At 51.4% G+C, this 26,965-nt stretch overlaps 1 protein-coding gene across 1 annotated transcript in view; it reads right to left on the reverse strand.

Annotated features, from left to right (window-relative positions):
- Positions 1-3,903: 3,903 nt before the first annotated feature.
- Positions 3,904-26,965, reverse strand: part of JPH3 (junctophilin 3) — a 54,733-nt gene continuing 31,671 nt past the window's right edge. The window contains exons 3-5 of the mRNA XM_027737891.2: positions 21,339-21,463; positions 15,380-16,302; positions 3,904-5,261 (exon numbers count right to left, since the gene is read on the reverse strand). Coding sequence (XP_027593692.1) covers positions 5,181-5,261; positions 15,380-16,302; positions 21,339-21,463 — 1,129 coding nt within the window. The 3' untranslated portion in view covers positions 3,904-5,180. The remainder of the gene's footprint in view (positions 5,262-15,379; positions 16,303-21,338; positions 21,464-26,965) is intronic.

The following is a 26,965-nucleotide window of genomic DNA, read 5'->3' on the forward strand; positions in this document are numbered from 1 at the left end:
GGAAGAGGGGTCGCTGTTCCTGCTGTGAGATACACAGGTACTGGTTGTAAGGTGCACCAGTAGCCCTGAGGTGTGTTTGCCCTGCCTGGAGAAACCTGGGAGTCCTTTCCTACCTCCTCTTTATGGGGACCACTGTAACCCCTGATGCATGAACAGAATCCTCTTCCTTTTTCCTGTCCTCTGCCCCAGGTTATGCCTTTCCTTGGGGAATCTCTCCCCAAGTTCAGTTTCTCACATGTTGGCCCAGTTGTCCTACAGGGGAACTCTTTATGACCAGTGAAATGTCCTACCTGGAGACCTGGTGGAGTGTTGAGGACAGGAGGGAATGGGCTGACACTCCAGGAACTGCTTTTCCCCACTCAGCCCCTCTCTCTCCTCAAGGCATTGCTCCCTTCCCAGCAGAGCAGTGCTGTGTCCATAGGGACAACAGATGGGATCCAAGTGTGTGCTGCATCAAACAAGGGATGACTTGAGGTGCCACCAGGACTGGCTGTCCTTGTGCAGGGAAATCCAGGTGCCAGGGGTATTGCACTGGCAGGGACATCACCAGGGAGCCAAATCCCAGGAGAGCAGGGCTGGGATCTGCCAGGATAATTAGAACGGAAGGAGGATTAAACAGAGCAGGCTGCCAGGGGGATGGAATTGTCAAGGGAAAAACATGTTTGATGGGGAGGGACCTTCCCCACAAGCTAACAGGTGAGAGATGAAAACAAACCCTTTCTTGATAACCTGGGAAAGGTGAAAACAAAGCAAACCCTTTATTGATAACCTGGGAGAGAACCTGTGCTCAGTCAGTCACCCTGGGGTCACTGGGTGAGTTCACCTTGGTCTTGTGGGCATTTGATCCTTCGTGTGTGGTGAGTCCATGTCTTTGTGTGCAGAGTTTTGGGGAATCTGCCAGTGAGCTGCACGTGCAGATTTTGTTTGAATTATTTTTTTTTACTAATTTACTTTTGTTTGAAAAATAGTAGCTTTAAAATCACAACAACTGTGCACAAGACCCCAGTCCAGAGGTCCAACCAGACAGGGGAGAACACACTTCTTGCCAGATTTACTTCACCATTTCTTCCCTTTGCAAATCCAGGGATACACACTGACAGGATTTTTTCCCTGGAGCTGAAGCTGGTTTGCAGCAGTGCCAAGGATGAAGGTTAGCTTTGTACAGGGAAAGATTCTCCCTCACCCTTCTCTGGTAGAGGGGAACTAGAGGCATCTGCTGGCAAATTCCTTGTTTGCCTTGATCTCATCCTTCCTCCTGCAGTCTGGGTTAATTCTTGGTCTGGTCTGTATTGGCAAAACTTCCACTCTCTTGCTCCAGCAATACCACTGGGTGGGTGGATCCAACCAGCACTAAACATCCCAGAGCAGCCATGGCTGCCCCATCCCTGGAAGTGTCCAAGGCCAGGCTGGACGGGGCTTGGAGCAACCTGGGATAATGGAAGGTGTCCCTGCCCGTGGCAGGGGGTGGGACTGGGTGGTCTTTAAGGTCCCTTCCAACCCAAACCACCCTGTGGTTCTATGATTCTACAGCTGATGCAGTTCATGTAGAGGCTGTGCAAGGAGTCGATGTATTTCCCTAAACCAGGAAACCCTGCCACAGTGTCCGGATTGTGCAGGGCCCCTGTTCTGGGCAAACACCTCACCCACAGGCCCCACAGGAGATCCCATCCTGCCTCTGCTCAGTTCTACCTTGGCACAAACCCTTGGAGCCAACCTCACCCTCTGACAGCTTCCAAAAATTCCTGCTTTCCCACCCTCCCTTAACTTGGCAAAGCCTGTCAGGATGTGTAATTAGTCCTTAGGTTTCAATTAAGACCTTCACCATCCATCCAACATCGTTTCTCCTGTTGCCCCTCCCCTTCTGTTGCAGTCTGGATGGTTTTTTCCCAGCAGCACTTCCCAACTCCACACGAGGTAAATAGATGCTGCCACAGCTCAGTATCTCTGGAAGATCAGGCCCTGGAGAGTCCCAGAATCTGGGTCTCGGGTACAGCAACCCAGACGCCAGATGGGCTGGTGAGAAGCTGACGTGGCAAGAGCAGGCAGAGGGGTTTGTCTTCATTCCCTTCCTTCCTTTTTGTCTTCCCCAGGGATGCACTGACAGACCAGCCCATCCCTCACACAGGTGGGGTCTGGCCCAGGTCCCAAGTCTCCCTGGGGAGGGACAGGTGCCCTTTTCCCAGTGGATCTGCTGTGACAGCAGGTGGGATGGTTCCCTGAGCCCCAGCCCCTCCTCGTGCTTCGGGTTCTGCTGTAGGAACATAAAAATTCCATTGCAGCCTGAAAAATGATCTAGACCTCAAGTGTCCACGTGCATCTGCCAGCATGGACATAAAACAGCAGGTCTGGACAATTTCCATGGATTTATGTGCCCTGTTGATAGACATTTTAATGTGCCTCAGGTAGATCTGCAGGAACTAGGGCTCATAAGACAGGGCAATACACTGAATTACCTCTCTCTCCGGGCTACTTCTCAAGAATATTTCTGGCCTTGGGCAAATGTGAAAAGCCCAGGAATAAGAAAAATTGCTCAGCTCCCCAGGATTAAGAAAGGCATCATTATTTTTTAACCACGTGGTTTGGGAGCCAATTAATATTAGTCCTTGACTGTCTTTTCTACTGAGCTTGACTGGAACAGAGAAATTAGAAATCCACATTGGATTTATGCTGGTCCAGGGGCAAGAACAACAATAACTAGTCAGTCTACCAGTGGGAAAAACGAGTCAGGGAATCACTAGTACTTTTATTGGGTTGGTAATGAGGTTTTTTTGTGCTGGTTTATATGTATCTAAATATCCTACTGTGTTCGCAGGGATCTGTTTAACCAGCTCCTAGCGGGACCTTTGTGTCATGTGCACCTGAATGTCCAAAAAAAACCCCTCCTCCTCAAGAGTCTTTGCAAAGAGTAAAACCAGAATCACAAACCCCAGGGTGAGTTCCCAGGGCTGCAATCACAACCTGTCGTTATTTGGCTCATTTCGAGTGTGCGGAGACCATTCAAGAGGGAAAAAGTGATGACTAAGGACCCAAAAGGGAAAACCAAAACAACAAAAAAAAAGGAAGAGGTGGGAAGATGATGGACAGTTACTGTGGAAATTTAAATTTCAAAGTTCTCCTTTCCCCTGTCCACCCATAGCCCTCTGCCTGGAAAGGGAAAGGAAGGAAAAGAGGAGGAAAAGCTGCGACAGGAGGGAATCAGACCATGTAAGGAAAAGAACTGAATTTAACTGGCACATGCTCTAATCCTTAGTTTATTTCTGGTTAAAAATATAGCAATCCAGTGCAGTGTAATAAGAAATCTGCTGAAAAGGTAGCAGAGAAACAGCTAAAACAGAAGCAAAGCAAAGCTGAGTCCACAAATCCGGGCTGTATCCAACAACTCTGGATGTGAATGTCCAGGAGGGATTTCCCCCTCCTTTCCCACCCCCCCAAATATCCGTGTGAGGGTTTCATCCCACCCTCGGGTGCTGCCACACTCGCACAGAGCTGCAGTGGGGAGAACTGAGGGTGGAATTTGGTCCCTGGACGTACCAAATCCCAAAGGAGCCACTGGAATTGTGCCTGGTGGTGGTGGATCACCGGCAAAGCCGATCTCCACCTGGGGGGAGGGAACAGTCCCTTGGGAAAGCGAGGGGCCATCGGCCACTTCCAAGGAATGGAGCTGAGACTGCACTGGGATTGGGACCATGACAGCTCAGAACAGGGATACGGCATCTTTAATGAGTATGCAGATTATCCGTGGGGAAGGGGAGGGGACAAAATCAAGGCAGGCATAGTACAAAGATGGTAGAAACAAATTAAGTGACATAGAAAAAAAAAAAAGAAAGAAAAGAATACATCCTTAGAGGCTGCCATTGCCAATGATGGTTGGTTGGATTTTCTTTTTTTTTTTTTTTTTTTTTTTTTTTTTACAGGGACATGTTGGAAGCTGGAATATACATCCTGCATTACAAAGTGCAAAATACTACATGCTCAGAGCCCAAGCATGATGTCTGAAACAGTCCACAGCAAGATGTAAGAGACAAACCCACCACCCTCTCCCTCCTCTCTGGGACATGCTCCAGTGCTCCTCCCCAGATGCCTTGGAAAAACAGGTTTATTTTTGCTTGGTTTTGTTTTATTGTTATCCCAAGTGGGTCGGAATTGAGCCCTCTCTCCCCTGTCCCTCCCCACCAATCTGCTCCCCGGCATCTCCGTGCACACACTTTGGGATGGGATGGGCTGGGATGCTCCTCACCAGCACAGCACAATGACCAGCAAGTCGGGTTGCTGATGGTGCCTCCAAGTTTTTTTTGGGGGGAATCCAGGGACATGTTTTTACCCAGGAGAAATTGGCTGTGAATTAAAAGTAGCACTGGGTGTTTTTCCAGCCTTGCCATGTCGGGGAGCAGCCTGGGGAGGAGGAGTGAAGGCAGGAGGGTGGTGGGCCTGCTGCTCACACCTCATGTTCCCTATTCCCCCCCTGCCCCAAGGAATTTTGGGAAAGGCCAATTGCTGCTTTGTTTTAAAAACAAATACCAAAATGGGGCCCCTTCTCCCATCTTTTCCATCCAGACAGGGTTCATGCCTTCCCTGTGCTCCTTCCCTCCTCCTTCTTACAGCAACATTCCTCCATTTCCAAAGGGAGAAAAGCATGATTTTGCTTTTCTCTCTCATTTGTCATTAAAGCTGTTGTGGATTTCCCTGGGAAACTCAGCCTGGAGCATCCCAGCACCCGTACATACATCAAACAAACTCTCCCCATGGTCCCCCCAGCTCATTTCCAGTTTGGGGTTCATTACTGTTGTTATGACCATATTTTTTTTTTGGGATGGGGGGTGAGGGGAAGGGAAACGAGGTTTTCTTTTGTTGGGATTCCTTCTCATCCTTCCCAGTGTTGGGGGGGCAGAGTGTTGATAGCATTTTGCCATGCCACACAGCATAGTGTTATACAAGCAAAGAATTTTGGCTAAAATCCAAAAAACATTACCCAGGAAAAAAGGCAAACTGTGAGTGAGACTCGATCGTTTGTTGTTCTTCTGTGAAAAGACTTGGAAATTGTCGGAGGACAGTTCGAGTTATGATTTTTCCCTTTGTTTTGTTGTTGTTGTTTGGTTCCGGTTTGTTTTTGTTTTTTGTTTGTTTTTTTTTCCCCCATTCATACATGTAACTGTTATTTTTGCAAACAAGACAGTCTTGAATTAGATGAAAAAGTTAATAAACAAAATGGCGACTCCAATATTTAGTAAGATCACCATGACTACCAGGATGGGAGCTGAACCCTGGAAGAGAAAGAGAAGGAGAGGAGTTAGAACGTTGGAATTCTGCCCAAGGCTGCCCTGTAGCAGGGTCAGGAGCTCTGTGGGGTCCAGGCAGGTCTGTGGATGGGCAAACCCTGATTGACACCCCAGCAAATGATCCCAAAGTGCCCAGAAACCCTCAGTGAATTTTTTTAGGCTACCAAGCAAACACCTGGATGCACCCACTGACCAAGACATGGACTTCCCTGTGTCATTCCCATAGGAAATCTGGCCTTAAAAAAATGAAATTGGTTGTTTACCAGGTGGTCAATGAAAAGGAAGAAAAAACCCCATTTATTGGATCATACAGGTGTTTAGGGATGGTTTGGAGGAGTCTCCACAGGACGTTTCCCAATAAACACAATTGTTTCTCCAGGCCTTCTGGTGATGGCAAACATCAGGCCAGGACACAGTGATCTGTGTTCAGGCAACATTTTGGGAAAGCTGTAATAACCTTTTCTGATGTTTATAAGAACCAAATAAAGCTCCTGGGAACTACCTGGAAGTGTTCAAGACCAGGTTGGACAGGACTTGGAGCAACCTGGGATAGTGGAAGGTGTCCCTGCCCATGGCAGGGGGTGGAACTGGATGAGCTTTAAAGTCCCTCCCAACCCAAACCATTCCATGATTGTGTGATTCTGCCTGGAAACCATTGCAGGAACCCTGGCCCATGGAACACCCACCACAGCCTGGGCTGAACATCCCCCCAGGAGCATCCATTGCTTTCCACTGAGCATAAGGACAGCCCAGACAATTGTATGGGACCTGATGAGGATGTGGCTCTTGGACCCCGTCAGAATCCCAGGAATGACAGAAAGGGACCCCTCAGCGTGGGGACTGCAGACAACCCTCCAACACATCTTTGTGCAGAACATTGGTCAGAAAAACATCCATGGCATCACCTTATCCCTGTCACCCCATCCCTGCCTCCTCATCCCCGTCACCAAACATTCCCCGTCCCAGAATGTTAACGTGGCTCACACCAGGGTGAGCAATCTTGTGTGCAGGTAGGTGGTAGCTATTTCTTGGAGTAGCTGGGATCCTCAGCTATTCCTGCTGCAGCCGAGCTGTGCCAGCTTTAAACGCCTGGAATGCTCTAAATCCTTTCTCCAGGCTCCCGTCCTCCTCCTAACGCTTCTGTGGCTGCTGGGAGGGCTCGGGGCAGGGGTGGGTGCCCTTTGGGAGCTTTCCTTATGCCACTCTGCAGAGCTGCTGGAAAATAAAAGGCAAAAACACTCTCCTTGCTGGCCAGAGCTCGTTTCATTCCGAGCAGGCTGATTCAGTTCGCAGTTGGGAGTGGGTGGGAGCGAGGATGCTGGAGCTCGCTGGAAAGGCATATTTGTAGCTTAGCAACAGGGTCAAAGACAGCCAACCAACGGAGGGATTGTGGAGAGCCTCTCCTGGCAGCCAGGTATCCACGCCCGGCTGCTTCCAAAGGCAGAAACCACCCCCTTGTTGCCAGCCCTCCCCCTTCCCCAGCCCGGCCGCTGCCAAGCCCCGCGCCGGCGTTATTGGGATGGGGGGGATTAGCTGCATTTCACAAGATTATTGGGTTTTACCATTTCTGAGCCCGTGGTAATATAATAACAGATTGCAGGCGATTAGCACTGTCATTGTTGCTGTTGGCAGGGCACAGGGACACAGGGAATGCTCTCGGATCCCTCGGCCTCGCAGCCAGGGAGGGCTCAGCCGTGCTTCCATCGGCCCTGGGCCACTCAGTGGTTGAGTTCCCTGCCAAAAAAGCAGCAAATATTTGTGCCCCTGCTCTGCTCACACCACTGGACCCTTTCAATTCCCTGGTGTTCCTCACAAATGCTTTGGGATGGACCTGCTGGGCTGCTGGAGATCACAACCCTTCGTACTGGTGTTCACAGGATGCTGATGGGATGTATCCAGGGATACACTTCTTTGGTCTCTTCTCCCAGGTAACAAGCAGCAGAACAAGAGGAAACAGCCTCAGGTTGCACCAGGGGAGGTTTGGATCGGATATTAGGGAAAAATTCCTCACCAAAAGGATTGTCCACCCAGGGCAGTGGTGGAGTCCCCATCCCTGGAGGGATTTAAAAGCCCTGTGGATGTGGCATTTGGGGACATGGGTTAGTGGTAGCCTTGGCGGTGCTGGGGGATGGTTGGACTTGATCTTAGAGCGTTTTCCAACCTAAATGATTCCACAGTTCTATGATTTACACACCAGTCCATCAAAGCAGTGCCCTCACCTGGAAGAATGGGGGGAGCCAACACCCACTTCCATCGGCAGCACCTGCCTTCCCCTGCACGGATGTTTTGCTCGGTTCCCTGGCTCAGTCTGTGCCTGTTTGCATCCTGCATCCCCTTTTGCAGTGCAGAGGCAGGAGAAAATCCTTCCTTTGCCACTGCATGGGTGGGATCTTCCACATTTGCCAGCAAAAGCATCCCAGGAATAGGATGACCAGGGAGGGGAGGGGTCTCTGTGAACTGAACAGCTCTGACTGTCTGACAACTCACAAATTCTGCTTCCTTTTAACAGTTCCTTCCTTTTTAACACCCTCGTCCCTGTGCCAGCTCCACAGAGGGCTCTCCAGGCAGGAATGGCAGGTAGGGCTGCTCCCCCGGTGTGGGGCTGGAGCCCTGCCCATGGCAGCTGGTGGATAAGCAGCTTTGAGACTCCAAAACTTCTGTTTTAGCTCCAATTATGAATCCTGCTGCACCTCTAAACCCTTATGTCTGGCTTATTTCTATCTTGTCAGGTCTTTGTGCCTTCACCTCTGCTCAGAGGAAACACTTGCCCTTCTCTCCTTTGATGGCCTGGGATATGTGTCATCCAAGAGGTGATTCCTGCTCGGTGCCCGGGCAGGAGATGAATCAGTTCTGCAGCTCTGCTTTGGAAGAGATGTTTTGCTGAGCCCAGCCTGACCACAGGTCACTGAACTCCCTTTTGCTGCAGTTTCAGTCATTGTTTTAGAACAAGTGGCTTTTACAACTCTTCCCACCACATCCCAAGCCCTTAACAGGAGTCACTGCCTTTGGAAAGAAGAGACAGAGCCCTTGATTTGAAACTCTGTTTTGTCTGGTGGGGCTTTCTCTCATCTTTAGCCTCTATAGAATCATGGAACGGTTTGGGTTGGAAAGGACCTTAAAGATCATCTCATTCCAACCCCCTGCCACAGGCAGGGATCTCCTGGAGCCCAAAGAAAACCCCGAGGCCAGTCGGGCCTATTTCCTGAGCTGGGCTTTGTGTGTCAAAGACAGCAAGAAGCTCCGACACTCTCTTTAGCCCTGCAATAGGAAATTGTGAAATCAGGCTGACAGGAGCTGGGAGATTTGGTTAAACCACCCTTCCTGCCAGCCAGGAGCCAGGCTCGGCTCTGGAATACCATCCTGCCTCCCAGCTCCGTGCCCGCCCGTCCAGAACCCGCTTCCCGGGGAAGCAGACGCCAGTTGGCAGCGTCCTCTCACCCAATTTTAGCTGTCTAAATGTTAGACATCCAGCCTGCACTCCCCATCCAGGCTGTCTGGAGCCCAAGTGACGTGGGATGAATCCCACCCAGCATGGCTACCAGCCTGGCTTCGGGAAAGGAAACATTCCAGCGAGCTCTGGTGTGCCCAAGCATCCTCCGGCGAGAATTTCACCAGCAAATCCAGGCTGGGACTTTTTATTTTTATTCTATATAACTAGATCCTGGAGTGCTTCACAGGAGAAGGAAAACATCTGCCAAGGATGGGCAACGCACATTAGCTGGGCTAAAGGGTCCTTCTGTATCAACAGGGAGAGTCTCCAAGGAATTCTTAGGTTTCCTTCCAAGCTTAAAGAACAGAAACTTAGACCTAAACTCATGGATACACTAAAATATGAATAACCCCTTGCTATATGGCACAGGAGTAATAACAGTAATTGGAGCTGTAGAGTAATTTCTGCCCCTCTGTCTTGTTTGTTTTTATCCTGTAACTGTTGTGTAGCAACTCAAGAGTCTTACTGGGAATACAAGGGACAGCTGGTTTACAAATGCAATTGTAGCATAATTAATTTAAGCATTAACAATCCATTATTATCTGTTATCACAGGGTACAAGCTCTGCCTCTCTGCCATGGAAACCATAGTGCAGGTTACCTAGGAATCCCTCTGGGATCTATTAAGTGTAATTACTAAGGACTTGGATCAGCAAAAAAAACTATATATGCACCGTTTTCCAGCCTCAGCACTGCGGAAAGTGCTGCAAACTTAGCAGCTCCATGACATTTGTGCTGAATTGTCACATAACTGCCAGGAACAGGCTCTGTGAAATGGGTGAGGAGCATTTAGCAAAAGAAACATCAGGGATTCACTTTGCTTTCTCCAGTGGATTGCAGCATCTCCCGTGACTCCAGGAAGGGGCCCAGGAGATGCCAAACGTGCCTGTGTGAGTGAAACTGAGTTGGATGGGATGGAAAACCCGCTTCTGGGGGGAAATAAGGCTAAAAACATGAGGATTTATCCCAAGAAGGTGCCTGTTAGTGAACTGGTTTGTGCCCCCTGGTTCAATCCTCAGTCTAGAGGTGCTGGGAGAGAACTCTGTCTACAGTTTATGTGTGTTTGGAGTTCTGTGTGTTTAAGATTTTTGGTTCTTGTGCACTCAAAAGTTGGTGTTTGACCCCAAATTTTTCCAGGCTAAACAGTGTGGAATTGGGCTCAAACCCCTAAATTGAATCCAGGATGACAAGAGCAGAGTCAGCAAGGTGCTCCCTCAGGAACATCAAAGGGCCCTGGAGATGAAAAAGGTTTGAAAAAGGACCCTGTCGAGCAAAACATCCCATTCTCTGTGAACATTATCTACCTCCTGTTGTTACACGTCACACCTGCGATGCCTGAACACGAGAGAGATTAGAGCAGGAACAGTTTCTGGTTATTATTTGAGACAACCCCAAAAAGGTTTGCTCTGCGCACGCTGCAGCCCCTGGGGCGACGCTCAGCCCTGCCTCATTCCAGAGGGGTGAGAGGATGGCAAGAGGGCTCCTCTGCTTCCTTATTCCCATGTAATTATGGCTTCTATTTGTCTGGACACGCAGGTCCCACGGCCATTTGGGATTAGGGCTGAATCTGGTTGAGATGAGAGAAACAAGGAAACCCAGAGATGCCTTTGTTAGGAGACCTGGGGATGGCTCCCGACGGGGAAAAAATAAATGGAAAAACCTGAAGCTGGAAGACTAAAACCACAGGGATAAGCTGTGGGGTTCAATCCCAGGGAGGTTAATGCCAAACAAGTCCCCAGGTGCCTTTCCCAACAGACTGGTCCCAAGGCAGACAGATGGGAGCATCTCTGTGCACAACCCAAACAGTGGGTGCCTCTTTGGGACAGAGAAAACACCCAGTTCTTATTTTTAACTCATTTTACAATCTCTAGGGCTAAAAGTGCCCAACTTCTCTGAAGAAAACACACCAGCTCGAGGTCAATCCCTTCAAGAATAACCCCACAGCGCTGGAAAAGGGGAGCATCCCTCACGGCATCAGTGGGGAGGTGCCATTTCTGGCGCTCCATCCCCTCCTCCCCGTCCCGTGCCAGCCCGTGCTGAGCCCCCTGCCCTGATCCCTCCCTCGGCTCCCTCCGGCTGCGCGGAGCGCTCGGCAGATCCCTGCTCCTGCTGCAGATTGGCTGCCTCCTCCTCACTTTCCCCAGCGACAGCGAAACCTGCTCGGAATATCTTGATGGCAAATACGCCCCTCGCTCGCCGCGCGAGGGAGGGAGATGCTGCAGCTGCTGGAATTCCTCCCCGCCTCCCCCGCGGGGACCTGGGGGGGACAGGGGGGTCTCTTGGAGATCCCTCACCCAGGAGATGCCTCTGAACTGCCTTTGCTGCAGGTTTTTTTTCCGCGGGTTTGTTTGCGGGAGGAGGCAGCAAACAGCTGAGAGCGCTGGGATTTTATCCGCCAGCGTGTGACGGTGCAAGGAAATGTCAGGGGTGGCCGGGGTGGGGTTTTTTTTTGGCTCCTGCCCTCCCATCGGTCTCGATGCGATGAGACAGTGGGATTTTAAAGGGCCAAGTCTCGAGCCTACTCACGTCTCCAGGGTGCCTTTAAGTGAGACCACGACGTGTCCCTGGAAGTCTCCACCTAAACGGCCGTGATTGCTCCTGCTAAACGAGGACAGGCAGATGAATCAGGCTCCGTTCGTGCCTGAGCACCGTCCCTTCCCGCGGGCCTGCTGAGCTCCTCTGTGCCCACAGCCCTTCTTTTCCCTCTCAGAAGCTGCAGATGTTCAGCACCTGCAGAAAAGGAGATCTGGTCTCTTTTTTTTTCCCCCAGCCCTACAATGTGCTGTGTTTTGTGCTGATGGAAAAAAGGGTTGCTGGCGTTTTAGAATGCCACTTTCCCTTCTCAGTCTCTCAACAATTCCTTTTTTCCTTTCCCATTTTAGATCTCCTCAAAGGCTCCAGGAACCTGTGAAGCATCCAGGCACAGGCTTGAGCTTTGTGCCTTGTGGGCATTTAAGGATGGAAAGGATGGTGACGTTCCTATAAATCCCTTAATCCGACAACACCGACACTGGTCCCGGCACGTTGGTTCCCATTTCCCTCTGCCCCAACACTGACAATTGATGGGAGTTTGTTCTGTGCATGAGGGGTCAGTGCACACAGAGACACAGAGAGATCAGGTGGCTTTAAATGTAATTTTAAAGCGTTTGTGTGGCCTCAGCACTGGCTCAATGACCCCGTAACCCCCAAATCCCCTGAGAGCGAACACCATGAAGGGCTGAATTTCATCAGTGTTATTGAGTAGTGGCCTCAAGAAATGACCTTCCTAAGAGTATTTTTCAATTACTTACGCGCAGCTCCAACAAATGGGAGCTTCTTTAAAAGGACTGGTGAAAAATGACAGAGAAAAGTTCCTACAGCTCATAGAGCAACCTGTAAGTCTGACTCCTGCCTGGAGTGTGCATCCCTACGTGTGCAGGGATGGAAAAGGCTGGATACAAGGGACCCCACAGCCTCCAGCTGGTCCAGAGAAATCAAGAGCAGTGTTTTTTTGGAATGTGTTTTTGTAAGCCCTGCATCCTGAGCCTTCTCTGGTGAGCACTGCCAGAGGTGTACCTTGTCTGAAAGCTGGAGCTGGCACTTCAACACAGAGCCAGCTCACTGGGCTCATTGATGGCTTGTGTAGAGCTGGTTTATGGCAGATTATTTTTAAAACAAGCTAAGCTGGGAGGGTGACCTCAGTTCAGCACAGGGATACTCCAGGTAGGGCAAAAATAGCCCTACTCAGCTCCAAGCATCCTTCCTGCTCATTGGCAGGCACCTTTCTGGAACAGCCCAGCTGCCTGGGAGATGAGAAATGCCCTTTGCAGGGAGCAGCTTCCCAGATGGCAGTGCTGTGGATCCCAGGGAAGCAGGCTGTCATGCAAGCTGAGGCAGTGTGGGCACACGCACACACACACACACACACACACACGTGTGCACGGACATGCGTGTGCAGCCAGCCCTGCCCCGGAGCCGATGCTCACCAGGGAGAACAAAGGGAAGGGGAATTTCAGCCTAGTGTGAGAAATGGAGATTTTGGGGAAACTGGGGAGCCTTCATTCTGTGTGGAGAGAGCTGGAGCATGAGCAGGATGCAGTGGATTTTTGCAGGATTAAGTGTGTGAATGGTGAATGTTCCGCGTTGCTGAGCGCACACACGGAGGTGGATATGGGGACTGTGGGATAAATCTTTCCCCCTTAGTCTGACCCTCCTCTTCCTCAGGGACTCACTACATTCACTGAAATTTGAAATGCTTTGAGGGCCTTGATGGCAAGTGCAGGCAAGGTCATGGGTTTAGGCAGGAGGTTGGAACACACATCCCATTCCTTTCCTACACCTTCCCCTGCTCCTCTCTGACCACCCCCTCCCTGCCAGGCCCCTGGAACCAAACCCTGCTAGCACCGTGCAATTCCTGCTAGAACAAATTGTTGCTGGCATTGTAGGTTATTTAAATCCACATATTATCTCTTCCTCTGTATTACATTAGCTTCCTCCCAAACCTTCGCCATCTGTTCCACCCTCGGTTATGAATGTGAGAAAACTGAACATGCTGCTCCACAGCTACAGCACTTCACAAGTATGATGTGCATCCTAATGGCTTTTCCATGCGCTTTTCCATGCAGGCTGTGCCCCTTCCCTAGTGCCCAGGACTCCCTGGAAATAGCCAGTGATGTTGTGTTAGTGGCTATTTTCCTCCAGTGTTGTGGAGGGAGGTTTATGTGTGAGGTGGAAGTCTCGGCAGCGCGTCTGACGTGGGGTGGGCGGGGAGAGACCCCAGGACTGTTTGTGCCAGAGATCTCCTGAAGATCGTGTGGCTCCCCGTGAGGAGAAACTGTGGTTTCATCCCTCCTTTGTGATTCATGTCTCTCCCAGCTCCCTGCTGCCATGGGAGGTCATGTTGTCAAAGATGCTGCAGCATCTGTGAGTCCCACGGACTTTCAACAGGGTTGGTGTCTGCGCAATTACTGCTGCTGCTCTTCCCCTGTGAGAGCCTGTCAGGCTCCTAATGCTGCCTGTCATGTCTCCAGTGCTTCCAGGCATCCACACAGGCAGGTAAGGACAGCCTGGATGGTTCAGCACCCGCGGGTTGGCTCAGTGGGGTGTGCTCAGGGCTGAATTCACTGGAGCTCTGTGTTTTCAGGGCTGACAGGACATATCCTGCAGAGCAGACACCAGCACACTCCGTGCTCAGCTCCCCCTCAGAGCCATGTGGGTGCTCCCGAGCCTGCGTTGAGCTCACAGGATGAACAGGAAGGCAGAAAGCTCAGGGCTGTGTGTGGGGGGGATTTATCCACAGCCACAGCAGGGAAGCTGTGGCAGATCTGTAGTTTAGTCCTTCCTGCATCCTGGCTGCTCCTGGGCTGCAGATGCCACCACTCTCTCCTCTCTCCCACCTTTGGAGGTGCCAACACCTTGGCTGTGCTGGCAGAGCGCTGGAGGAGCAGGGATGCTGTAGGTATGGCAACGGGAATCATCCCTTACACACCACCATGCCTCGAGCCCAAATTTTCAGCGTGACTGACAAATCCATTTCAGTTCCATGACCCCAAACCACCAAGCACCATCCTCTGCTCCCCTGACAGGGAGATTTAGCTCCTTTCTTCTGCCAGAGCCTGAAATATCACTGCCTGAGCATTATAGATTTTCCATTTCTCCTGTGTAGGTCTGGGACATCCAGCATGGGACCTGCAGCCCTGCCCTGTGTTTGGTGCTGACTCGACAAGGGGCAATTTGGGGCAGTGGTAGCTTCCCCACTGCTCCCATCAGACCCCCATGAACTCTTCCAGCAATGCCAAAGCAACAGGGAGAACAAGTGAGGAAGTAAGGAAGCTTCCAATGATAAATCCAGGAATCATCAAAAACCAGGGTGGCAAAGAACCTGAAAATCACACAGCTCAGCCTCCTCCCAAGGAGGTTCAGCTCTGCCCAGGTTCCATCTGAGCTGCTGATGTACAACCAGGTCTTAGACCCCCTCCTCCCCCCATCCAGCACAGCCTCCCCAGGCAATTAATTACAGCCCTCAACTCATTAGCAATGGCTAATGGCTCACCCCTCCTCTAAGGCTTGAATTTAAGCCCATTAATTCTGTTCATCGAGAACAGATTATTCCCTTCCACTTTGCAGCAGCTTTTATGTGTTTGAAGATCACTCTGTCTCCTCTCCTCTGGCCTGAACACCTCCTGCTCTTCCCAGCAGTATCCTTATGCCCAAAGTATCCTTATCCCTCCCAAAATGAGGAGCCCAGGGAGGGATGTCTCACAAGGGGTTGTCCTCCACACACTCCTGGACCACCGTGAAGTTCTGTTGCCATCACCAAAACACAAGGAACCATCACCAATGCCTTGTCTACTCCTGCAGCTTTTCCACCAGATTCCCAGCAATAATGGATTTGTACCAGGAGCTGGGCTGCAAAACAAACTCAAACTTGCTGCTCACATCCTCCAGTGAAAATCTTGCTGTTCCCACCACAACAGCCTGCAGGGAAAACCTCATAGGATGGGAGAAGTGAGGAAGGGGGGAGTCAAGGCAAAACCCAACAATAATTCAGGATTTTCAGTTTTCCTTCCCATCCCAGACCCACAACAGCACCAGGTTTCTCCACCAGATTTCCACACACAGTTTCTCCTACTCACCGTACTGGATTTGAGCGCATCCCCACTGTCCTCTTCAGATTCTAGTGCAACAGGTAAAGATTTCTGTGGCGGGGAGAAGGTTAAGTCCCACCTTAGTAGCCGAGGTTCAGCTTTGTCCCCGAATCTCAGGTTTTCCAGTTTCTGCACCGTGGGCTCTGCAGAGGAAGCTGGCCTGAAATTCTCTTTGTTCTGGGACTTAGACCTCAGTCTCTGAACCCCGAAGCCCCGCTCTTCCCCACGGTGGTCGTCAGCCATGCTCCTGCAGCCTCCCCCTTTGCTGTAGTGTCTTTTTTGGGTGTGAATCTCTTGCATATAAGAATCCATCCTCATGAGGGGCTTCATCTCCATCTCGTAATTGCTCATCTTCTCCTCGTCCAGCTCAAGCAGTTTGGAGCTCCCTGAGCTGTGGTTGTGGGACCTGTGGTGGGAAGTCCATGAAACCGTGGCAGGGGAATCTGTCCACCTCTCTCTTTGCTTGTGGTTGGAGGCCGAGTGTTTGTGTCCTCCGCTCCGACCTCTGTAGTCTTCAGGGGCGGGGGCCGCCCCCAGCTGCCCGGCGCGCAGGGTCCCGCTTCTCACGCCGCGCGTCCCGCCGGCCTTCTCTTCGCTGCTCCAGCTGTTGGGTCGCAGGTAATCCCCGCCACGCCCCTCCAGCAACATCTGGATCTCCCCACCCCTCTCTTCGTCCACCGAGACCTGCCTGGAGAAGTGGGCGCTCTTGTTCCTGCAGGAGGGGCCCAGGGGGGGCGTGGAGGAGGGGCTGGCAGGGAAGCTCTGCAGCGGGCTGTCGTCGGGGGTCAGGTCGGACGGGGTGGTCCCTTTGCGGTACAGCTCGGGGCTCTCCTGCTGGAGGGGGGTCCCGGTGGACAGGACCTCAATGTCATCGCTCGAGTTCTGGCGCTTCGGTCTCTGGCATTCGAGTCCTTTTTGTGCAGCCGTGAAGGGGGAGGAGAAAGGGGGAGAGAAAGGCGACAGGGTTATTTCTATTCTGTGGGTGCCCGCCGGGGTTTTCATCTCGCAGAACAGTGATGGATGGTGGGGAACAGCGGGGTGGGATCGGGACAGCAGCACCACAGCACAATAAACAGCTGCTGCCACTGGAGCAAGAGAAAGGCACCGCTGGTTTGACACCAAACCTGCCCTCACATCACCCCCAGCACCCGCAGAGCTGCCCGGTGCGAGCGGCTGCAGCCGGCATGGGAATGGTTTTGTAGCCCCAGGGACATGGGGAAGCCACTAGCAATGCAGAGCTGCTGCAGGGGGTTAGTATGGTTTTTTGGGATCCACCTGATCACCTTTTCCCATCAGGTCCCCGTCTGGAAGCATGAGAAGGGAAATGTGTGATGTGGCTGGTGGCAGCTCACAGCTCACCCTGTGCTCTGTGGGTGTGCTGGGCATCACTGGGATCACCCCATGAGTGCTGGGTGCCACTGGGATCACTGTGTGCTCCTGGACACCCCACGGATCATCCCATGCCAACAGCCCCCACACCTCTCCTGGATGGGAAACACCTCAGCTTACAGCTGTGAGCTGCAGAAGGGAAATCTCACCTCAAAGGTTTCATAAGGAGATGGCCACATCAGATGTGCAAGGAAAATCCCACAAACCTTTTATCCGAGAGCTTTCCTGTTCCACACGGACCAGGAGGACATGGACATTTCCCTCCTCAGCCCCCCTGGCTGTGCTGGAGAGGACACAGGTGGCTGTGCCTCACATACACAGGCAGGACCACGTACAACATACACCATCCTCCTTATTACATCCTGCTGATGTCTCTTCATTCCCTTCAAACCCAGAGATTCCCCAGACAGTGTCTCCCTGGGGACAGGGACTTCTAAGGGACTGAATGTCTTCTGCTGCTGAAGGAACACTTCACTTCTCTGGACAGTAACAAAAAAACTCCAACTTGTTAATCATTGATGAAACACCGAATTATTTCAAGGCGGTTCAAGCTAATAGTGGTTAATTCTCATTTTCCCCTCTCAAGTTGTTCCCAGCTAAAGCCATGCTAAATTACGGGAATAATTTGATAAATATATTAAGTGCCTAATGCCCCTGAAATGTGTCTAATTGCGATTGCCATGGCCAGACAAGAAATGAGGCTCCAAAAGGAAGAGCTCAATTTCTTGCCACTGTTTAAAAATAAATGCTTGGAAGTGCCTGCTCTGATCTTTCCACTTCTGTTGAGGAATTTTCTCTTTCACATCTTTTTGGGGAGCTTCTGGTGCTGGGATGTGCCTTCACCCAGAGCTACTCCCAAGTCCCACCACGTCAGGGTTGGGATACATGTGGGGCACATGGCAGTGTGAGGCTGGATGTCCCCATCAAAGCTCTTACAGGGGAGGTAAATAGTAACAAGCTTAGAAATCTCCTACTGAAGCAATTTATAGAAAATGATCTCCTAATGACTCAATTTCTGGAGACAATACTCAGTTCAGCCTTAGTTTGTTCCCTGTGTCCCTGTTTGTATGTTGGAGACTGAATTTCCTGGGATTTATCCAAGGCTGCTGAGGAATCCTGATAGTGGCGGGAAATTGTTGTGAAGGACAAAGGTGGAGCTCACCCCCTCTGTTTTCATGCAGAATAAATGTCTCTGGGATAAAATACAAACTGATTTTGTTGTTCAGACATTCCCATTCCAGCCAGCCTTTGATACCACAAATAGGAAACTGAGGCACAGAGGGAATAAAGGGCTTTGTATGAGAAAGTTGGAAAGCCACCTGTCGGAACGGGCTCACCCAAGACTTCGCGTGTCCCCGTTTGTCTCAGGAATCTTCCACAATTCAGGTCTCCAGGGCTTTTGCCGGAGTTCCAGAGATTTGAAAGCTTCCCACCAGCTCCGAGGAGCTGATTTCCAATGGCACAACCAGCCATGGCCTTGCTACACCCACCACTCCTGCACCTTCCCTGATCCTCAGAGCCCCACAACAGGGGCAAGAAAGCCCAGTGATGCTCCAGCATCCTCACCCTGGAGACCCACATCATGTTATTAAGCCCCACCTCATCCTAAATGTTCCCCACCCACACCTGCAATGAGCTGGTCTAACTCTGCCTCTCCATGGGTTAATTCCCTGAGTTTTGCAGCCCCTGGCTGGGGCTCTGGGAGGAGCAGGGATGAGGTGCTGCCCCCCAGTCCCGGAGCCCGCAGGGATCCAGGCGTTTCCTCCCGCAGGAATCCGGCAGATGCTCCGGTGCCGTCCTGCCGGCTTTCGACACCCGAGGATGTGCAACAATTATTCCGAGCTAAAATTAGTCGTGGAGCACGTGATATTCCTGGAAGAACGGCTGTGAGAGCGCGAAGGAGGGTGCGGAGCACTGACTGTGGATTTCCAGCAGGATTGAGGCAGCTGTGCCCAGTCCAGGAGGCTTCAAAGCCAAACCTGTGCCCCCGGGCACCCGGAGCACCCACGTTTGGGATTTGGGTGCGGTGCTGAGCTCCTGCCTCTGACACTGGTGTGCTGCTGTCACCTTGGGGGACTCGCTTCACCAGCACCATGGACTGACCCTGCTGCATCCAGGAACCAGGGAGGAACGACCACAGGGAGAGTGATGGGGGTGGGAGAGATCCCTGTGGCTGATGGAGATGGAAAACCACAGGGGAGAGGATGCAGGATACTAAGCAGGGATATTTTCATTTTTCCCAGGTAAACACCTTTACCTCGCCCCTAAAGGGGTTGCTGGAGCCTCTGCCTGAAGGTCTGGAGTCTGTTCTGTGGGAATGACCAGGACAGGATGGTGGTGGACATGAACCCCTCTGTGAGTGTCCCCCAGCCCCCCCAAAACCCTGCAAAGTGGGGACACCCAGCACCCACAGCACTCACTGGGCAAGGTGGGTGGTACCCAGCACCCACCACACTGCAAGGAGCACATCCAGCACCCACGATGCTGTGCCAGGAGGGTACATCCAGCACCCATGGTGTGGGTGGCACAGCACCCATTACAGTGTGCACAGGAGGTGGCACTCGGGACCTGCAACACCCTGAAAGGGAGTCACATCCAGCACCCACAGTGCTGTGCAAGGGGGGCACATCCAGCACCCGAATCCTGTGCAAGGGAGTCAATTCCAGCACCCACAATTGTGCAAGGGGGGCTCATAGAGCACCCACAACCCTGTGAAAGGTAGGCACATCCAGCACCCGCAGTCCTGTGGAAGGGAGGGCACACAGACCATCCGTGGCATTTGTGCAAGGTGGGTATATCCAGCACCCGTGATCCTGGGCAAGGAGGACACATTCACCACTCATGACAGCGAGCAAGGAGAGCACACAGCACCCACGATGCTGAACAAGGGGGGCATATCCAGCACCTGAATCCTGTGCAGGGGGGCACATCCAGCACCCACAATCCTGTGCAAGGTGGGCACGTAGAGCCCCTGCAATGCCGTGCTGTGTGGTGGCAGCTCCCCCACCCCTATTCAGCCCCCGCCCGTTTGCAGCCTGAGGTCCCGGGGTCCGTGGGGTGTCACAGCCATTCCCACCTGTTATGTGCCTGAGTCGCTCGGCAGGCGCTTCCCCGTTTCCCGACACATCTCGGATGATGTGTTTGTTTTTTACTGTGCTCTAAGTGGAACCGCCTCCCTTCCCCTCCCCTCACTCACTCCCAACACACCCAACCGGGAGCACCAGCCACACGAACCCCGGCACAAGTCAAGCGCCGTGTCCCTGTCTAGAGAGGTAGTAAAAAATGTATTACCTAAAAATATCTTTCCAAGAGGTGATTTAAAACAGCAAAGTCTCTTGGCAAGAGGAAATGGAGATGAGGAATATCTCAGGGCTGAAGGAGCCCCTGGGACCACACAGACCTGCGAGAAAGCTCAGATCTCTGATGTACAAATTGCACCTCGGCAGGAGAGATGCTGGGGGGGTGGGGTTGTTCAGCATTCTTCAGCGAGCACAGAGCTGCGTGGGGCTCTGGTGCTCTGCCAGGGGGATGCTCCACCATCCCAAAATGCCCATGGATGTCTCCTGGATGGGGATCTGCCCCAGCTCAGGCAGGTCCATGGCTGGAGTCAGCCCCCAAACCCCATCTGGCTCATCCTGCTGAGCCATGGGATGCCCCCGGCTGCCCCCACAGCCTCTGTGGCATGGGTAAGTGAGGACTGGGGCATGGGCAGGCTGGGCCAAAAGATCCAATGATCCCTTTTCCCATCCTCAGAGAACGTGAGTCACCAGCACCAGCCCCTGGAGCAATTAAGTTGAGTGAGTAGTCTTCAGTTAGAGAGCTGGGAGGGTGAGACAATAATGACAGACACCTCTCAATGTGGGCTTGGTGCAGGAAAACTTTTGAATAAACCCAGTCCCATATATTAATTATTATGTTAATTATTGCTGTGGGGACTTGGAGTTTCCCTGCAGACCCCTGACTGACCACAGCTTCGCTTCAGCTCTCTCCTCCCTGAGCCTTTGCTGGGACTGAACCTCTTGCCAACGAGCACAAATCTGGACAAACTGGGAAGGAATGTTGAAGAAGATGGAAGGAAAGCAGGGTCTGCCACCAGGCAAAGCTCAAACATGGATTTTCCAACACCTTGGCACAAGTACATGACTGATTTGCACAGCCAAGGGAAGGATCAGGTCTTAGAGTGTGCCGGTCCAGGCATTCCAGAGAAATCATGAACCGCACAAGCCATGGGTGTAAAATCAGTGGTGACCTCTGGGACCATCTGTGTTTGCATTTTCCATCCAGAACTCTTGTTGGTTTTTTTCTGTGCAACCATCACAGACTACGAACTAAAAAAATGGGAGTGTTTTGGTGCGAAAAGAGGAGACAAAAAAGCCCTGAACAAGGTGGAAGTGTTGAAGACTGAAAGCCTTGAGCTAAATCTCCTGAAAACTGGTGTTACTGGGAGGCTTCCCACCCCAAGAGTCCTGGTGAGGACTGGGAGCTGTGGGCACAGACCAAGCCTCTGCTCAGGGCTCATTTTTGGGGGTTTTGGGTCTCTGCAGGGCTCAGAACTGACCGTTTTCCCTGTGCTGGAAGGAAGGCGAGAACTCTTTGGCAGTGATCCTGGCGATCCGCGCTTCCTCCTGAGCTTTCTGCGCCGCTGTCACAGCCGCCTCTGCCTTGGCCCTGGAGTGAGAGGTCCTGCAAGGCAACAGGAGACACAAGGACCACGTTAGGCAGCTCCTCCCTGCATGGACAACCCCAAATTGCCCCCACAGAACCCCTTTGCTCTGAAACCCTTTGGCTGCGGCAGAGGAGCTGTCACGGGGACCTTGGGGCTCGCTGAGGAATGAGGGATGTTACAGCAACAAGATGTTCATGAGCTGCTTCCCAGCCTGGAAATCAGTTTGGAAACAGGAGCAGGATGCTTTGTTCCCCCAGGGATGCATCACCCCGGAGCAGGCTGGTCCCCTCCATCCCACATCCCTCCGTGGGGGATCCCAGCCCGGCAGCCTCTCCGTGCATCTCCCACAAGCCTCTGGAGCTGAAGGCCTGAATTTAAAGCTGGTTTGGTTTTTTTTTAACCAAAACCACTTGCTTTGGGATGCAAAGAGGAAGATTTCCATCCCCACCCCCACGTTTTGCGTAAAACGCTGGATGTAAATAAATACTGGGAGCAGAGGTTGGAACGGGGGTTTGGCACTGGTACCACCTCCACCACCCCTTAACACATCTTTCTCAGGGCATTCTTTTCGCTCTGGATGAACAACTGTCCCCTGCACTCACCAATGATTCCCCAAATGCTCGTGTTTGATGGCATTTCATCCCATCACTCCGGATTTACACCCTCACACAGCCTCTCTGCGAGCATCCTCCGGAGGCTGGTTTGTCCCTTCCCCTTATCCGAGCTATCCAGGCACTTTTAAAAATTCCTGTTCCCACCCCGGTGCAGGCAGCACTATAAATAGCTCAGCTGATTTCTTTTCCCTCCAAAATCAGGCCCTCCATCTCCTTTAATCATTTTTTTTCTGCTGCTCTCTGAATTCCCTCTAATTTCCCGACATCTGTGCGGGGAGGAGTGCCACTCCTGACAGGCTCCTAGAAATGGAAAACAGGGCCAGGAATGTGCCTGGCATCCCATCGTGTGGCACAAACCAGGGCTATGAAACAGGGGGTGTGTGACTGTGTGCTGTCACCTCCCTGAGCCCGGAGAGACGCCTGGTTCCTGCTCCCGGTGCCATCACTTGTGTTCCAGTGCTGACACTTTCCAGGTGTCCTTGCTTTAATAAGTGCTTTATTTACCTCAATGGGCTTATTTGGAACAGCCCTGCAAGTGGATCCAACCTGTTTTCTAGAGCTGTTGAAGGTGGTAGAAGGGCTGTGGTGATGCTGTTGCAGGTCCCACAGGTCCTCTGTGACCAGTGCAACCAAAAATTGGGCTGAAATGGTTTTTTACCCACCTTGAGTCCAGTGCTCTCTTTGCTTAACACTCGTGCAGGGTTAGAGGAGTGGACAAACATGTTGCAGCCCATTCCCTGGCAGGTATCCCACTTCTCTTTTAGGAGGAGCAGGGATGCTCCAAGCAGGAGGTGAAGCAAACTGCTAGGAGAGGAGGCACAAACTGCTCCTGTTTTTCATAGAACCATGGAATGGTTTGGGTGGGAAGGGACCTTAAAGATTACCCAGGTCGACCCCCTGACATGAGCAGAGACACCTTCCACTAGCCCAGGTTGCTCCAAGCCCTGTCAAACCTGGCTTTGGACACTTCCAGGGATGGGGCAGCCACAGCTTCTCTGGGCAATGTGTGCCAGGGCCTCTCCACCTTCACAGGAAAGGATTTCTTCCCAGTATCCCATCTAACCCTGCCCTCTGGCAGTGGGAAGCAGTTTCCCTTGTCCTGTCACTCCAGGCCCTTGCCCAAAGTCCCTCTCCAGCTCTCTTCTAGGCCACACTTTTGGCACAACGTGGTCTGTGGGAAAGGTTGGGACATCAGACCCACTGATTAAACCCCCCCAGTACCAAAGATGGGGCCACTTGAGGCTTGAAATTCAGATACTGACACTGAGGTTGTTAAACATCTGACACCTTCCATGAGAGCCTCCCAGAGATGTGGATCCAAAGGTCCTTCATCCATCTATCCCCTTGCTGTCTCCTGGACTGAAAACTGCGGATGAGCCTGTCCCTCCCATCCTGCAGCACATTCCTAGAGCAGGCTGCAGGTCCCTGCTGGTTTGGTACAAAGGATTAATAACGTCTGAGAGCGTCTGGACTGAACTCAGCAGGCAGGATTACACTCTGCCTCCTGAAACTCTTCCCTGGAGAGGCAACTGGAGGCACTTATCTGTCACTGCCTGCCAGGGAAGGAGGCTGGAAGTGCTGAACAGCAGCTTGTGCCATCTCCAAGGGTCGTGGGGACACATGGAGGTGTCTGCAGAGCAGCAGGAGCACACATGGAGCTATCACCCAATTCTGGGATTGTGGGATCTCCCAAGCTCTGCTCCTCTCTCCAGGATTTATCATCCCCTCCCTTTACAGAATCCCAGAATCAGTGAGGTTGGAAATGCCCTCCAAGACCATCAAGTCCAAACTGTGCCTGATCCCCACCTTGTCACCCAGCCCAGAGCACTGAGTGCCATTTCCAGTTGTTCCTTGGACACCTTCAGGGACACCACCACCTCCCTGGGCAGCCCCTTCTAATGCCTGAGCACCCTTTCCATGGAGAAATTACTCCTGATGTCCAACCTAAATGGGTTAAAATCACCATCCCTGGAGGGACCAATGCATTTGTGTCCCTGGAAAACTCTCTCCAGTGACCTCTGGGCCAGTTCATCCCACGATCAGCCCAGGAAGAGCAGTGAACTTTTGAAAGCTAAAACTCGAGGCTTTGGCTCAGAGAGGGTTAAAAATCAATCCCATTAATTAAGCCATCTCCGATCCCAAATACCCTGGATTCCCCCAAAGCGGATGGAAAGCGCAGCTTAATTGTTTGTAAAGCTCCCTAAGACACTCGGGGGGGGGGGGAGCCGCCAGTGGAGTGAAAAGCAGAATTATAGTGATCTATATGTTGCATAATAAAATACATCAGTATTCCCAAATAAATGCAAGTAATCCAGTTAGTGCTTGCATGACTTTGTCACATCCCAAATTTAACAGCTGTCTCCTCTACACGTTCCTGCTGCTCGTGGCGGCCGCTAAATCTTAATTCCCAGTTAATTGCCTGAGTTTATTTCCTTGCAAAGCAGGTTTTTCTCCATGACACATGGACAGGACCTGATCTGATCACTCTTCTTCTCCTGCCCTAAGTGCTGCCATAGATTTTTGCTGGAAACCACAGTCAAAATAAGGCTGGATCCTTCCCTATGAATCATAGAATCATGGAATGGTTTGGGTTGGGAGGGACCTTAAAGATCATCTTCTTCCGGTGGGCTCATGATGGGATGAAGGGAAGAGTGATGCAAGAGGAGCTGTTTAATTCCTCCCACCTCTGAGCATCCTCAGCCTCCTCCTCCAGCTGGGATGAATCCAGCAACCTGGTCTAGTGGAAAGTGTCCCTGCCCATGGCAGGGGGTAGAACAAGATGAGCTTTAATGTCCCTTCCAACCCAAACCATTCCATGATTCCAGGGTTTTAGTGCACTTCACTATCCAAGGTGAACTGGGAGAGGGTATTTCAGCAAGGATAGGGCTGGGAAGAGCCAGAGGGGTGATGGCCAGGATGGTTTATGGCTTTTCAGTCCCAAGGGTCCAGTTTGGGTCAGGGCAGAGAGTCCACGCTGGGACTGGCTTGGAATATTTTATTTATTAATTTTTTGCCAAGCTGACTCACTCTTCTTGGAGGATGAGTGGGCAAGTGGTCAAACTGGCAAGGAGAGCTGGCAGGAGGCAGGAAAAATCCCAACCAACCAGATTTCTGTAAATCTTTGCAGATCTCTTGTGATTTGGCTGGAGCTGACAAGGGAAGGGATAATACCTGTGCCTGGTTCCTAATGCCAAGTTTATCAGCTCCAGCTAATCTATAAGAAGCTGGAATCAACTGATTTGCAAGGAAGAACTTGGCTTTTTAGGAATTCCAGCAGTGACTCTGGAATTGTGAGAAAGGAGTCAATGCAAGGCCTTTGCTGCAAACCTGAGACTGGGGGCTGGTTTACCCAAAAAGGGGGGAGCTCTCAGCAAAATCCTGATGGATTCAGGAAGGAAGGAAGCAAAATTAGAACCAGGTGAGGCTTGAGAGGTGTTTTGGTTAATGGAATTCTTTGGCAGGAGAACAAGTGGGACAAACTGCTTAAAAATTAGGCTGGAAATTAGAGCAAGTTTACAGAATCCCAGAAACATTTCCGAGCTATAAATGGGACACCTGGAATTTCTGGGATGGCACTTGGAGTCACAGGAAACCTGGTTCACTACTGAGTCTCTCTCTGCCCATTGTTTGAGTGCAGTGATAGTGCAAAGGGGGAGCTGGATACAGGTAAGGCTTTTGCCATACTTATTCCTATTTTTCTTGCATTTCTGTATGAAAAACACACTCCTCAATAAAAAAACAGGCAGCAGACTCTGAGAAAACTCATGTTTGGGGTCAAAGGGAGCTCTGGGCTGGACATGGGAAAATCTGCATTATTGTTATTATTGGTGATTTAAATGTTAAAAAGCATCATATGGACAAGATTTCTGCAAAAGAAAATTCCTGAAATTCACATGGCAGATCTCACCAAGGGATTTCTGTTCCTTTCCAAGCAAACTCCTCACTTCCCTGATGTCCCCCTGAACTCAAAGCCTCCTCCTTAGTGGGACTGAGGCTTGACAGGGAAGTATGAAATTCCTGCTTTATTGTCAGGATCATCTGCAGGGATGGAGACCACCCAGCCCTCCTCCATCCCACATCCAGAGCCAATAGAAACCTCTCCTGAGCTCTCCAGCTCCTCAACAGGAGCATATATGAGATTGCAACAAGTCCTAAACACTTTGCACCACGTAAAAGGACCCAGTGGTCCATATTTTCATGGAAAACTTGTAAATCACTGAAGGCTTCACTGCGAGCACTGAGGGCTTTTAGCATCACAAGTGGTGAGGATGGAGTTAATCTGCCAGTGAGCTCATCCTGGGCCATAATGAACAGCCTGAAGTTTTCCTAAGGGGCCAGGCTGGCTCCACTGGATTCACTCTGTCTGCAGGTCAATATGTAATCAGGCAGCTTTGGGGTTGATGGTTTTTTTTTGTTTTGGTTTTTTTTTTAATGCATCTTTATCTTCCTACAGGAAGAATGTTTTCTCCCTCCATTACAGAGGTTCATGTATTTTTCAAATGGCGAAATTCAATTAAAACACACACCAGCTGCGAGAAAACACTTCAGGAAAAATTCAGAGAGAGCATTTGCAGGCTCTGCCATCCAACCCCAGCTCTTGAGAAGCAGTGGGGGCTCAGGGAAAGCCTCGGGATGCACCTTGACCTGGGAAGGGATGGCTGGATGAAACAAGGAAAAGGAGTTCTACAGTCCGTGTGTAAAACCCAGGCTGGTATGAGCACGAGTCCCTCAGCTGTGTTGATTCCCCAGGGGTTGTTTTCCACTCCCTCTGGCACAGCAGAGCAGGATCTGGCCCTAATTGCATCCAGCAGAGATGCACCAAGAAACACAAAGCACAAGTCCCCAAGTGATTGATGCCAGTAACCAAACCCCAGAGCTCTGGGAGATGGGAATGCTGATGCAACC

This window comes from Pipra filicauda, unplaced genomic scaffold (genome assembly GCF_003945595.2).
Source record: "Pipra filicauda isolate LSUMZ 115617 unplaced genomic scaffold, ASM394559v2 scaffold415_size613988_pilon, whole genome shotgun sequence".
Classification (NCBI taxonomy): domain Eukaryota; kingdom Metazoa; phylum Chordata; class Aves; order Passeriformes; family Pipridae; genus Pipra; species Pipra filicauda.